Source organism: Elephas maximus, chromosome 10 (assembly GCF_024166365.1).
Source record: "Elephas maximus indicus isolate mEleMax1 chromosome 10, mEleMax1 primary haplotype, whole genome shotgun sequence".
Lineage (NCBI taxonomy): Eukaryota > Metazoa > Chordata > Mammalia > Proboscidea > Elephantidae > Elephas > Elephas maximus.
In genome coordinates, this window is record NC_064828.1 from 28,632,483 (window position 1) to 28,648,444 (window position 15,962).

The window sequence follows — 15,962 nt, forward strand, 5'->3', positions numbered from 1 at the left end:
TAGTAAAAAGACCAGACTTAATGGTCTAACTGAGAGAGAGGGATCCCAGAGGTCATGGCCCCCGGACTCTCTGTTAGCCCAAAACAAAAACCATTTCTGAAGCCAGCTCTTCAGACAAAGATTAGACTGGACTATAGGAAATAAAATGATGCTGGTCAGGAGTGTGCTTCTTAGCCATGAGGCTATGTGGCAGCTTCTGTCTGGAGGTGAGATGAAAGGCAGAGGCGGACAGGAGCTGGTTGAATGTACAGGGAAATTACAGGGTGGAGAGAAGGAGTGTGCTGTCACATTGTAGGGAGAGCAACTAGGGCCACATAACAATGTATGTATAAGTTTTTGTATGAGAAACTGACTTGAACTGTAAACTTTCACTTAAAACACAATAAAAAGACTTATTTTGTGCTTATATATCTGAGATTTTAGTGTACTTTCCCTCTTTCTACATCCTCAATATATTTAAGAGATTTTACTATAATTCACAAACAGCATGCATAGTCTTTGCATTGCTGTCTTCATCTCTTTATTCCTGAAAGTATAGATGACTGGATTTAGAAAGGGAGTGAGTATTGCATCAAAGATGGCAAGGAATTTATCCAGCTGTGATGTGGGAAATGGCCATATATAGAAAAAGATCAATGGCCCAAAGAACAAAACCACCACAGTGACATGAGCTGACAGGGTAGAGAGGGCCTTGGATATACCACCTGAAGTTTTTTTCTGTATAGTCACCGAAATAAAGATGTAAGAAATAATCAGAATCAAAAAGGAGACTACAGAAATCAATCCACTATTGGCACTAACCATGAATCCCAACATGAAAGTCTCTAAGCAAGCAAGTTTGATAAATCGAGGAAGGTCACAAAAAAAGCTATCTAATTCATTTGGACCACAGAAAGGCAAGTCTACAACAAAAGCCAGCTGAGCCACTGAATGAATAAGGCCAATAATCCAGGAGGCAAATAAAAACCAAATGCACTTTCGTGGGCTCATGATGGTCAGGTAGTGGAGGGGCTTACATATGGCCACATATCGGTCAAAGGCCATGGCTACGAGCAGCACAATTTCCACGCCCCCAACTGCATGGATAAAAAAGACCTGAACTACACAGCCTCCAAAAGAGATGGTTTTGCGCTCTCTGAAAAGGTCATAAATCATCTTGGGAACTGTGGTTGAGCAAAATATCAGGTCAATGATGGAAAGGTTAGCCAGCAAGAAGTACATAGGAGACTGCAAATGAGGGTCAGAAGTCACAGTTAGCAGAATGAGGAGGTTTCCCATCAGGCTTGCCACATAAAACACGGTGGAAAATAGGAAAAGGAGAAGCTGGATCTCCCAGGAATTGGAGAGTCCCAGGAACACAAACTCAGACACAATAGAGCGGTTGGCTCCATTCATGGCTTAGGTCATCAGTGACAGCTCTCATGCTACCTGAAAAAGGAGAGCAAGGACAAACTCTGATTCAGGAGAAATGGCACTGATCTTGGCAGATTCACGGGCAATTCAATAGTCGTCAGAAAACTAGGCAACACCTTCTCCCCCACCCGCCCTTGGGAGACAATTTCAGCCACAAAGCAATTCATATTCCCCTGTTTTATATTCTATTGCCAAAAATGTATTGCACAGAATAAGGACCCTTTTACTTATTTGGGTGAAAAGTTCTGTTGTATTTTTAAGTGGCATTATTTCATAGTCATATCTCCTACACACGGCAGTAAATTAAAAAGCTTTTTATAAATCATTTAGCTATGTGAAATACTTAAGTGACAGTGGATTTCATAACTTGGACATCCCTCAGCATAACGATGCCATTTTTATAGTCACATTGGCAAGGACTTTCAAAATCCTTAAACATGTTTTTTAAGGCCTGGAAGTGTAAATTTCTCATATTGGGCAGACATGAGTTATTCTGAGGAGGCAAGAAAGATAAGAGTATTGTCCCATGGAGGAAAGATAAGTGCTAGAGAAAGTGACCAAGGAGTAGATTCTGGGTGGAAGCTCTGAGGAGGGGGATGTGGGACATCAGGTAAAAGAGGCCACCAGAATGAGAGTGACAAGACATAAATCCCAAGGAGAAAGAATAAGAGTGAACCTATCACAGGATTTACAAACAGCCCTGTTTACTTGAATAAAAAAAAAAAAAATGCTTGGCCTCATAAATAAACAAATGCATACTAAAATAACAAGGTACTAGTTTTTTAATCAGATGAGCAGAGGTTTCAACATGTGACAAAATTCAGGGTTTGTGGGAAATGGGAAGTCTCATAACTGGTGGTAGGAGAGTAAACTGATTAAACATTTTCCAATTTGGCAGTATTTTCCAAAGGTGTACATGCTCATACACCGTGACCCAGGAAAAAAAAAAAAAAAGCCTGACTATGAGTATGTGTGCATGTAAACGAGGACAAAGAAATAGATACAAAGATGGTTACTGAAGCATTGTTTAAATGAGCAAAAACCTGAAAATAACTTAAATGCCACAAAAGGGGACTAGTTAAATAATTAATATCAGGTCCCTTCCATGGACTACTGTGCAGCCATTTATAATACTAAGGTCAACGTAAAAGTTCTTACACAGGATAGATAGGAGTAGAAGGTGGCTGTTCCTATACTCGCCTTATCCCATTGGGGTTTAAAATAAAATTTAACAAATAAAATAACAGGTACAAAATGTCTTTGTTGCTACACACACATACACACACACACACAGAGACAAACCTGTTAATAATTATCTCTAAATAATTTTTACTGTAAGCATGTATCGATTTCACTTCTACTATGAGGTAAAATGTACGTGAACTTGGAAAATTACACAGTTCATGTCTTCGGATAGTCAAAGCTTCCAAAGATATAACCAGAAACTATTTCACAAATTAAAACAAAGATCAAAGCTATTCCAAAGATGTCCACTCACTTTGTTACTCCACTCCTCCCTAACCCCTACACTGTAAGCTATACTGCTTCCTTTCCCTGGCCATGCCCAGATACAAACATTCTCCCCTCATACAAACCCTCAAATATTTCAGCTCATGTATTCACTCCACTTTCTTCACCCCGCTTGCAATGCTCTTGCCCTCATTATACCTCTCTAATTCCTCCTATCCTTCACCACCCCAACCTGAAAAACTTCCTTCATCAAGTCCTTCTTAATAACCTTACCTTAATACATGATCCAAACCAAAAATAAACCCATTGCCATCGACTCGTTTCTGACTTAAATGACCTATAGGACAGAGTAGAACTGCCCCATAGGGTTTCCAGGGCTGTAAATCTTTACAGAAGCAGACTGCCACATCTTTCCCTCATGGGGCAGCTGGTGGATTCCAAATACCAACATTTTGGTTAGTGATGTATGGTCACAGTGAAGATAAATTTTACCTTTATTGTGGTAACCAAATCAAGAAACACTAATAATAATAGTGTATGATAGTAATTTATTCTTTCATTGTAAATGATGGCTTTTAAATATGTTTTTTAAAAGTTTTTTTCAGTACTTAGTTATGTTAATAGTACAAATGATATTCACCTTCATAAAGAGTAGCTTAGTTTGTAATCAATTATGTTCCTTTCACAGGAATTATCATCGCCACCCTCCACACTGATAAACAATTTATCCAGGCTGGTGACTGAATTCTTAATTACTCTCCTGAAAGCTGAAAATTACTCTAGCAACACTCACATTTCCCACTCAATTCCAAGCCCTTTTTAATTTTTACATATGACTTTTTTTATCTGCAAAAAAAAAAAAAAAAAGGATGACATTTTTAAATATCAGGATATCAGAGATTTAAAAAATTAGATAATTCCTTGTGTTGACAGAGTTGTGCACTCACTGTTGGTGCCACTGCTTCAGAGCAGTCTTTCATATTTTGTCTGTACTAAAGAACTGAGGTCTTTAGGAGCAACCCTCTGCACTAATCCCCATTAAATATCTGCCCTTTCATAAAAAGGGCAGAAAACTAGTTTACATCTCATCTTTCCAGTGAAGATATAAATGAAGCTGTCCACTTAAGACACGACTATAAAGGAAAACAGGTGATGAATGGTAGCTATTCACTAAATTCCAGCATGCATTTAAGTATGTTGAATCCCATAATTGTATTTAACCCATAGCCCCAACATATGCCCACACTCTCCCCACTAAGCATAGAATGTAAGAAATGGGAGATACCTCAGAGATCCTCTGCTGATCAGTTCCCTCTCTCCTCTGCTTGAGTCTGCTCATCCTTGTGCTTGTCAACACAACAGGAAAAGAATTATAAATCATATGGGCTTACCAACAAGTCAAGTAAGGCTGATCAGTAACTTTTAATTTTTTTTTAAGTAGGTCAACCCTTGGGAATGCACAAATGAATATACCCTCCACTTGAAATTTTTTTTTTTTTCTAAACTTTAGCCTGGAGTTACTAATAAAGTTTGAGTTTAACTTGGAGTTACTGGGAAAAAATAAAATTTGCAGAGAGACATCTCAAAATCTAATCATGCTAGAAGGCTATCCACTAGATTGTTCTTACTAATATGGATAGAAAGAACTCAGGACACTATTTATAATACTAGAAAGATGTACAAGAATGGGCACTGGACCACAGAATGCAGAGCTCTGGTCTATGAAACGTTATTATCACGTGGCATGAAAAGCTATATATACCTTCATAGTGAGAAAGGCAGCTAATTAGCTGCACTCAAAATTAAGATCCCTAAATAATGCTGTAGAGACCTGGGGCTGCCATTCTCAGTACATTTGCCCAAGAGAATAGTTTTCTAGGATCACAGAAATTTGGCCAGAGTAAAAAAGAAAACAGCCAGTAATAGCTCACTTGAGGAGAAAGGAGGGAGGGAGACTAGAGATGGTTTTGGTTTTGTTTGCTTTTTCAATTTAGCTTTTAATCTATTTTCCTGCTTATTTTGCTTATTACTGGGTGAATAAACTCCATGCGAATGAAAATAGCTACTTTCAAAAAGTGATATTAGGGAGGCATAACCAACGTGATGCTATAGACAGAAGCACTATGCCGTCCATCTGTAGCAAAGACCCAAAAAACTAAGTAAAACAGATACAAGCATCAATTCTGGGACCCTAAATACCAAATGAAGGAATATAGAACTCAATCAAGCACCAAATGGAATAAGAAACTGACAGAGAACAGAGAACAAGAGAGCTACAAAGTAGAGGTCCTATACCAGCTAACATGGCTGGATTCACCATCTTGGACTTCAACAGCCAAAAAACTCAGACAGAGATTATCAAGAAGGCAACTTCATGGAGCACCCAACAGGAGATAGGTCACCCAGTAGCCAGAGATACACCATTTCCCACCACCCATCCATCTAACCTCTGTGAGGTCACCGCTGCTTGCCAACGGGATGCTGTTGCTCAGAGGGAGAGACACTAGCTCACTGCTGCTGGGGTCCACCCCACTTCCCACTAGCCAGACGTATGTTTGCTTTTTTTTCTTTCTTTTGGTTTATATTTTTGTTTGGGTTTTTTTTTTTTTTGGCTTTTTGTTTTTATTGTTGCTTCTCTAGCCCCAAGTGCCATCCCCTGCCCTTCTTGACAGGCTGTGATTTTTTGGTTCATTTGCTTTGGTTTTTTTTTTTTTTTTTGGTTTGTTTGTTTTGGCCTTTTCTGTTGCTTCTCTCTCTCTCTCTCCTGTCCTTCCTTTCCTTTCTCCCACTCTGCTAGCTTTGTGTGCCATCCCATCCCCTTTTTGACAGGCTGTAAAATTTTGGTTTGTTTACTTTGTTCTTTTTTTCTTCTTCTTCTTTTTGTTTCTTCCCTCCCTCTCATTTAGTCTTTTCCCTTCTCTCACTCACCCAGACTTGGGCACTACCCCCACCTCTTCTGGAGGGGCTGGGCTGCACAGCTCGATTGAAGAGTCACCGTGTACAGCCTCCCTAGGTCTGTACCACCATCAATGACCAGCTTTCTCAGCACCATTTTATTGATTTATTTATTGCTTGTTTGTTTGGCTGTTTTTTTTGGTCTTTTCTTTCTGGATTTTTTTTGTTGTTGTTGTTTCTCCTCTCCCTCTCCCTTCCTTCCTTTCCTCTCTCCCATACATCCAGTCTCATGTGCTGCCCCCAACTTCTTGGCAAGCTATATATACTGTACCACTTGGCTGGAGATCCTCTGGCACATGGCCTTCCCATGTCTAAGCTATCCCCACATGCCAGCTCCCTCAGCACCGTATTTTATATTTTTCCTTTATCTGTCATCGTCTCCTTTTCCTTCTCCCTCTCACCTAGGCCCTTCACTGCCTCCACCCCTTCCTGACAGGCCATGCAGTGCCACCCAGTGAGAGACATCAACTCGCCGCTACCCCAATTCCACCCCACCACCAATGGTCAGCGCACCCACCACCATATTTTTTATTGTCATTGTTGTTTTTATTTTTTTATTTGTTTGTTTGATTGTTGGTTTCCTCTCTCTCTTTCCCCACTTTCCTTTCCTTTCTCCCAACCAACTAACTCTATGGACCATCTATGCTGCTTCTGGACAGGTCTAGCTACACCACTTGGCTAGAGAGCCACCAGCACATGGCCTCACCAGGTCTGACCCCCCCCACCAGCTGAATCCTACTGTACTACCATTTTATTTACTTTTGTCTGATTATTTTACTTCATTTTTTGCCTTTTTTTTTCTTTTTTGCCTTTGCTTCTGGCTCTTCTTTCTCTTCTTCGACCCACCCACTTAGATAGGCACATCACATCCTCTCCTTTCCCTCCTGCTTATCTGTACCACGCACCAAGTGCTATGCCCCTGAGTGGTACCGATGCAGTTCCCTGGACCCACTCTGTACCACACCCTGCCCTATCCCATTGCTCCCAGTTCATACCACAAACTACCTATTCTAACCCCTAAATCACCACTGGACGTTCCCTACTGCACCATAGCTAAGGGATCAACCCTACTCACTTGGACAAAGTGATGAGAAGTATCATGCCACAGGCGAGCAAGCAACAAAACACACCCAGCCTGCCTGCCCAGACATAACCAAATAAAACAAAAAAGCAGTATGGAACAATCAAATCTACAATCAAATGAAGAAAATAATTCTTTAGTGTCCTGGAGACCACAAACAATATCCAAACATATAAAAAAAAAAGAGGGAGAGAGAGAGGATGGCTCCAGAAAGTGACTAAAATAAAATACCAGGTGACCTTCTACTAGAAGAAAAGTTGCTGGAACTACTCAATAGGGAATTCAGTACTCTAATATTCAGGGTTCTCCTACAGATGAAGGAAACTGCAAACAAAGATAGGGAAAAAATGGAAAAAAAATCATGGAAAATACGGACAAAATCATGAAAAAGACAGACAAAACAATGGAAGAATTCAGGAAAGTAATACAGGAACAAAATGTCAAAATAAATAATTAGAAATTACACAAAAACAGCAATTAGAAATCCAAAAGACAAATAAGATTTCAGAAACGGACAGTGCTATAGAAGGTTTTAGGAGCAAATTTGAAAAAATGGAAGACAGGATCAGCGAAATAGAAGACAAATACTTGGATACCATTTTGGTTGAGGAAAAATCAGAGGAAAGAACAAAGAAAAAACCCTGAGAATAATGTGGGATACAATGAAAAGGAAAAATTTGTGTGCAATCAGAGTTCCAAAATTGAGGGAGAAAATGGAAAACACAGAAACAATGATTGAAGATTTGCTGACAGGAAACTTCATTAATATCATGAAAGATGAAAAACTGTCCATCCAAGAAGCTTAATGAATCCCATATAGGATAGACCCCAAAAGAAAAACACCAGGACATATTATAACCTTACACTAAAACCAAAGACAAAGAAAGAATCCTGAGAGTAACTTGAGAAAAAACAAAAAGCCACATACAGAGGGAAACAATAAGACTAAACTTTGCTTACTCGGCAGAAACCATGCAGGCAAGAAGACAATGAGATGACATATGTAAAATCTTGAAAGAAAATAACTGCCAACCAAGAATAATATACACTGCAAAACTCTCACTCAAATATAATGGTGAAATTAGGACATTTCCAGATTAGCAGAAATTAAAGGAATACATAAAAACCAAACCAAACTTATAAGAATTATTAAAGGAAGTCCTTTAGTTAGAGAACAAACAACATTAGACAACAAGCACAATCTAGCACATAAGACAGCATCAGCCAGATACCAATCTAGATAATGAGCTCTCAAGGGTAAAACAAAACCAAAAATTTTACAACAGGGAACCAGAGACAGCAATCTGTAAATGACAACAGCAGAAAAATAAAAGAGGGAATAAACAGTATAGGTATAGATCTTTCAAAAGGAGAAGAATTCAAGGTGTTATCAAGTAATAAATGACTGGTTTAAACTTAGGAAAACCAAAAAAAAAAAAACAAACCCAGTGCTGTCTAGTCAATTCCAACTCATAGCGACCCTATAGGACAGGGTAGAACTGCACCATAGAGTTTCCAAGGAGCGCCTGGTGGATTCGAACTGACGACCCCTTGGTTAGCAGCCATAGCACTTAACCACTATGCCGCCAGGGTTTCCATAAACTTAGGAAGATAGGGGTAAATTTCAAGATACCCACAAAGAAAGTTAATGAACCTACTCATCAAAATAAAGAAGAAAAACACAAAGTAAACACAAAATCTACAAAAAACAAAAGAAATGAAAAAAATGCACAAACAAAGGGATTCAGCACAGAAGAGTAAGAGGAACAAAGAAAACATCAGATCAGGACCACACACACACACACACACACACACACACACAAAAGAATTACAAAATGTCAGCAATAAACTCTCACCTATCAATAATTACACTGAATGTAACTGGCTTAAAAAAAAAATTAAATGCACCCAAAAATAGACAGAGAATGATAGAATGGTTTAAAAAAAAAAAAAAAAATCACGTTCCATCAATATGCTGTCTACAAGAGACACAAAATCCACCATGAAAGACAAAGGGCCTTATATGCTGATTAAAGCAACAATCCACCATGAAGACATAACCATAATAAATATATATGCACCCAATGGCAGGGCTCTAAAATACATAAAACAAACACTAATAGCACTGAAAAGAGAAACTGACAGTTCCACAATAATAACAAGAGACTTCAACACAACACTCTCGGTAAAGGAGAGAACATATAGAAAGAAACTCAACAAAGATTCAGAAGATCTGAAGGCCACAATCAACCAACTTGACCTTATAGGCATACACAGAACACTCTACCCAACAGTGGCAAGGTACACATTCTTTTCCAATGCACATGGAACATTCTTCAGAACAGACCACATCTTAGGCCACAAAGCAACGCTCAACAAAATCCAAAACATTGAGATAGTACAAAGCATCTTCTGTGATCACAATGCCATCAAAGTAGAAATTAACAACAAGAAGAATGAGAAAACAAACCAAATACATGGTAAACCGAACAGCATCCTGCTTAAAAAACACTTGGTAATAGAAGAAATCAAAGATGGAATCCAAAAATTCCTTGACTCGAACAGCAATGAAAACACATCATACCAAAACCTTTGGGACACAGCAAAGGCAGTGCTCAGAGGTCAGTTTGTAGCATATAGGTGCACACATCAAAAGAGAAGACAGGGAAAAAAATCAAAACATTTGTTACACAACTATAACAAATAGAAAGAGAACAGCAAAAGAAGCATACAGACACCAGAAGAAAGATCAGAGCAGAAATAAATGAAATAAAGACTGGAAAAACAATAGAAAGAATCGACAAGACCAAAAATTGATTCTTTGAAAGGATCAAGAAAATCAGCAAACCATTGGCCAAACTGACTAAAGAAAAACAGGAGAGGACGCAAAAAACCCAAGTAAGAAATGAAATGGAGAACATTACACAGACTGAACTGAAATAAAACGGATCATAACAGAATACTATAAAAAACTATACTCCAACAAATTCGAAAACCTAGAGGAAAAGGACAAATTTCTAGAAATCCACTACCAACCCAAGTTAACACAAACTAAAGTTGAAAATCTGAACAAGAGAAAAGATTGAAAGAGTAATTAAAAAAAAAAAAAAAAAACTTCCCCTCCCAAAAAAACCCCTGGCCCAAATGGCTTCACTGCAGAATTCTACCAAACATTCAAAGAAAAGCTTACTCCAGTATCACTCAAACTATTACAGAACACAGAAAAGGAAGAGATACTTGCAAATTCATTCCATGAAGCCAGCATAACACTGATACCAAAACCAGGCATAGACACCACACACATACCAAAAAAAAAAAAAATTACAGACCAATATCTCATGAATATAAATGAAAAAATTATCAACAAAATTCTAGACAATAGAATTCAGCATCCTTATCAAAAAAAAAAAAAAAACACCACAGCGAAGTGGGATTCATACCAGGTACGCAAGGATGGTTTAATATTAGAAAATCAATCGACATATTCCAGCATATAAAGAAAAGAACCACATGATCATCTAAATTGACACAGAAAAGGTATTCAACAAAGTCCAACACCCACTCCTGATTAAAAAAAAAAAAAAAAAACCGCTCAATAAAATAGGTATAGAAGGGAAATTTTTCAATATAATAAAGAGCATCTACACAAAACCAACAACCAACATCATTCTTAATGGAGAGAGGCTGAAAATATTCCCCTCGACAACAGGAACAAGGCAAAGATGCCCTTTATCACCACTCCTATTTAACATTGTTCTGGAAGAGACCTATATAAATGGAAAAAAATAGCAAGCTCATGGATAGGTAGAATCAACATTGTGAAAATGTCAATTCTACCCCAAAAAATCTACAAATAAGTGCAATTCTGATCTAAATACCAACAGTATTTTTTAAAGAGATGCAAAAAAAAAAAAAAAATCATTAGCTTTATATATAGGGAAAAGAGGCCCCAGATAAGTAAAGCATTACTAAGAAGAAGAATAAAGCAGGAGGACTCGCACTACCTGATCTCAGAACCTATTATACAGCTACAGTAGTCAAAACAGCATGATGCTGATACACTGACAGACACATTGACCAATGGAATGGAAATGAAAACTCAGATGTAAATCCATCCACCTACAGTCACCTGATCTTCAAATGGGCCCAAAGCCCATCCAATGGGAAAAAAGACAGTCTTTTTAACAAATGGTGCTGGCAAAACTGGATGTCCATCTGCAAAAAAATGAAACAAGACCTATACCTCCCACCATATAACAAAAATTAATTCAAAATAGATCAAAGACCTAAACATAAAACCAGAAACTATAAAGATCATAGAAGAAAAAATAGGACCAACTCCAGAGGCCCTAATACACAGCATTAACAGGATACAGGCCATAACTAACAACATACAAACTCCAGAAGATAAACTAGATAACTGGGATCTTCTAAAAATTAAACACTTAGGCTCATCAAAAGACTTCACCAAAAGAGTAAAAGAGAACCTACAGACTGGGAAAAAAAAAATTTGGCTGTGACAAGTCCAATAAGGGTCTAATCTCTAAAAAATCTACATGAAAACCCAATAGCTCTACAACAAAAAGACAAATAATCCAATTAAAAATGGGCAAAGGAAATGAACAGACATTTCACAAAAGAAGACATTCAAGCAACTAACAGACACATGATGAAAAGTTCATGATCACTAACCATTAGAGAAATGCAAATCAAACCCATAATGAGATACCATCTTACCCAGGCATTATTGACACTAATCAAACAAAACAGAAAATAACAAATGTTGGAGAGGCTGTGGAGAGATTGGAACTCTTGTGCACTGCTGATGGAAATACAAAATGATATGACCATTTTGTAAAACCATATGGCACTTCCTTAGAAAGCTAGAAATAGAAATACATAATCTAGCAATTCCACTCCTAGGAATATATTCTACAGAAACAAGAGCCATCACACAAATAGACATATGCACACCCATGTTCATTGCAGCATTGTTCACAATTGCAAAAAGATGGAAATGACCCAGCTGCCCATCAACAGATGAACGGATAAATAAACTAGGGTACATGCACACAATGGAGTACTACGCAATGATAAAGAACAATGATGAATCTGCGAAGCATCTCACAACATGGATGAATCTGGAGGGCATTATGCTGAATGAAATAAGTCAATCACAAAAGGACAAATATTGTATGAGACCACTACTATAAAACCTCGTGGAAAGGTTTACACACAAAAAAGAAACAATCTTTGACGGTTACCAGCGAGGGGAGGGGAGACACAGAAAAACACTAGACAACAGATAAGTGGTACCTTTGGTGAAGGATAAGACAGTACACAATAGTGGGGAAGCCAGCAAAACTCATCCAAGGCTAGGTCATGGAAGTTCCATAGACACATCCAAACTCCCCGAAGAATTGAATTACTGGGCTGAGGGTTGTGGGACCATGGTCTTGGGAAACATCTAGCTGAACTGGCATAACATAGTTTATAAAAAAGTGTCCTCAATCCTACTTTGGTGAGTAGTGTCTGGGATCTTAAAAGCTTGTGAGCAGCCATCTAAGATGCTCCACTGGCCTGATCCCATCTGGAACAAGGGAGAATGAAGAAAACCAAAGACACGAGGGAAAGATTAGCACAAAGGACTAATGGACCACAACTACCACAGCCTCCACCAAACTGAGTCCAGCACAACTAGTGCCCAGCTACCACCACCGACTGCTCTGACAGGGATCATGGCATAGGGTCCCAGACAGAGCTGGAGAAAAATACAGAATAAAATTCTAACTCACACACACACAAAAAGACCAGACTTACTGGTCTTACGGAGACTGAAGAAACCCCAAGCATATGGCCCAGAGACACGCTTATAACTCAGTGATGAAGTCACTACTGAGGTTCACCCTTCAGCCAAAGATTAGGCAGGCCCATAAAACAAAATGGGCACACCAGCCCAGGGGCAAGGGCAAGAAGTTTGGAGGAGACAGGAAAGCTGGTAATGGGGAACCCAAAGGGAGAGAAGGGGAGAGTGTTGACACGTCATGGGGTTGGCAATCAATGTCATAAAACAATATGTCTGTTAATTTTTTAATGAGAAACTTGTTTGCTCTGTAAACCATCATCTAAAGTACAATAAAAATAAACAAATAAAGTTGTTAAAAATAAATAAATAAAGGACTAGCATAGGGACCAAAGTTTATTAGTGGTTATCAGTGGCAGGTAGGCCGGAGGGAGCGGAAAGGCTGATGCGTTGCTTGGAAAAATTTGGAAATGGAAGATGATGATGGTTGGATAAGCATAATTCATGTCACTGAATTGTGAAGAACGTTGAAAGGACAAAAGTTTCTTACATACTTACCACAATAAAATAAATATTTTTTTAATTGATAATAATGCTTATCATCTCCAGAAAGAAGGAAGAGAAACTGAGAGGGAGGGAGAAAGAGAGGTTTTTATGTGGCATCTAGAGTGTGATCCATGACCCATTAGAAAGGACAACTAAATTAGAGGTAATAAACAGTTGGTCAATCATCTCTTACTGCTTTATGTATGTGTCAAGTGAAGAAATGAATAAGGTATTACAAGAGTAGCATAGAGGATGAATGCCAGTGGAGCAGAGATGAGGCAAATCACCTAATGGTGTTAATCTCTCATGTTGTTGTTTTTCGGTGTCGTCGAGTTAGCTCCAACTCATAGCAACCTTATGCACAACAGAATGAAACACTGCCCGGTCCTGAGCAATCCTTACAATCGTTGTTATGCTTCAGTTCATTGTGTCAATCCACCTCGTTGAGGGTCTTCCTCTTTTCTGCTGACCCTGTACTCTGCCAAGCATGATGTCCTTCTCCAGGGACTGATCACTCCTGACAACATGTCCAAAGTACAGAAGACACAGTCTCACCATCCTTCCTTCTAAGGAGCATTCTGGCTGTACTTCTTCTAAGACAGATTTGTTCGTTCTTTTGGCAGTCCATGGTATATTCAACATTCTTCACCAACACCGTAATTCAAAGGCGTCAATTCTTCTTCAGTCTTCCTTATTCATTGTCCAGCTTTCACATGCATATGATACAATTGAAAATACCATGACTTGGGTGAGGCACACCTTAGTCTCCAAGGTGACATCTTTGCTCTTCAACACTTTAAAGAGGTCCTTTGCAGCAGATTTACCCAATGCAATGCATCTTTTGATTAATCCCTCATAGGTCAGCTTTTTAAAAAGAAACAAACACTAATAGGACAGGACATCTCCTCTAGTTATGTGCAGAGTGCAAAGAACAAATGAAAGGGCAGTTGAGTATTTATTCAGAGTATAAGTACTATATCGGTTGTCTATTGCTGTATAACAAAATGGATTAAAGTAATAACATTTTACTTTCCCAAATCCATTGCTGTAAAGTTGATTCTGACTCATAGCGACCCTGTAGGACAGAGTAGAACTGCCCAGTAGAGTTTCCAAGGAGCACCTGGTGGATTTGAACAGCTGAACCTTTGGTTAGCAGCCTTAGCACTTAATCACTACGCACTAGGGTTTCCTTTACTTACCCATGAGTATGCAATTTAGGCTAAGTTCAGTGTCTTAGTTATCTAGTGTTGCTATAACAGAAATACCACAAATGAATGGCTCCAACAAAGAGAAATTTATTCTCTCACAGACTGATAGGCTACAAGTCCAAATTCAGGGTGCCTGCCCCAAGGGAAGGCTTTTCCTCTCTGTTAACTCCTTGTCATCAATCTTTTGCAGTAGGAGTTTCTCCATGCAGGAACCCCAGGTCCAAAGGGCTCACTCTGCTCCCGGCACTGCTTTGTTGGTTGTATGAGTGGTATGAGGTCCCCCGTCTCTCTGATTGGTTCTCTCTTTTATATCGCTTGTAAGATAAAACATGATGCAGGCTACGCTCCAGGGAAACTCCCTTTACATTGGATCAGGGATATGACCTGAGTAAGGGTGTTACATCCCACCCTAATCTTCTTTAACATAATCTAATCTTGCCTCATTAACCACAGGCAACTATAAAGAACAATGATGATTCTGAGAAGCATCTCACATGGATGAATCTGGAGGGCGTTGTGCTGAGTGAAATAATTCAACCACGAAAGGACAAATATTATATGAGAACACTACTATAAAAACTCATGAAAAGGTTTACACAGAAAAAGAAACAATCTTTGATGGTTACAAGCGGGGGGGGATGAAAGCAGAGATTAGGATTTACAACACATAGGAAAATTACATCAACCACAAAATGGATGACAATCACACAATACTGGGAATCACGGCCTAACCAAGTTGACACATATTTTTGGTGGACACAATTCAATCCATGACACTCAGCGCATCAAGTGATTTTAAATACTGTTTAATGGTTTTAGATATTGAAATTATCAAACTAAATCCAGCCTTCTAATTATAATCTAACTTTCTACATCACTATTTCGAGAGACAGAGAATGGACTAACCAGAGGCCTCTAGCATAGGATCTCCTTTGGAATTTTTTTCTTAATACAAATTAATACTATAAATTATGGGTTATACATTAATACCTTATCAGTTTGATTATCAGAAGTTATTCTCTCCAAGAGAGGTTGCTTCTGAATAAGCTGAGAAAATTAAGGTTCTAGGCAAGCAAGTGGAGATTCAGTTATTAGATTGTAATGAACCACCGAAGTCCACGCAGAATTTCTAGATAACTTTCCCATCTCCCGACACTGTAATGTTAGATCCAGTTAATTACTAATGAGAAATTTCTCGTCTCCCCTCAGCTCTTTCCATTCATACATATTTCAGGATTCACAAGACAAATAAAAGCAGTGATAAATATTACTCTGTCTCCTATTTTTTTCTCTTTACTACATTCTGTGTAATTGGGCAGTTGTACTCTGTCCTATATGGCTGCTGTGAGTCATAGTCGACTCGGTGGTGATGAGTTTGGTGTGTGTGTATATATATATATATATATATATATACATGCATAGTCAGGAGAAATTGGATCTCTGCCATTATTATTGAAATCATAGGTTCCATAACATACAATGCTGA

The 15,962-nt window shown here is 38.5% G+C and overlaps 1 protein-coding gene across 1 annotated transcript; it reads right to left on the reverse strand.

The window, feature by feature from the left end:
• Positions 1-456: 456 nt before the first annotated feature.
• LOC126084533 (olfactory receptor 4F6-like) lies at positions 457-1,395 on the reverse strand. Its single transcript, XM_049899147.1, has one exon. The coding sequence runs from the start codon at positions 1,393-1,395 to the stop codon at positions 457-459; it is 939 nt and encodes a 312-aa protein (XP_049755104.1).
• Positions 1,396-15,962: the final 14,567 nt, after the last annotated feature.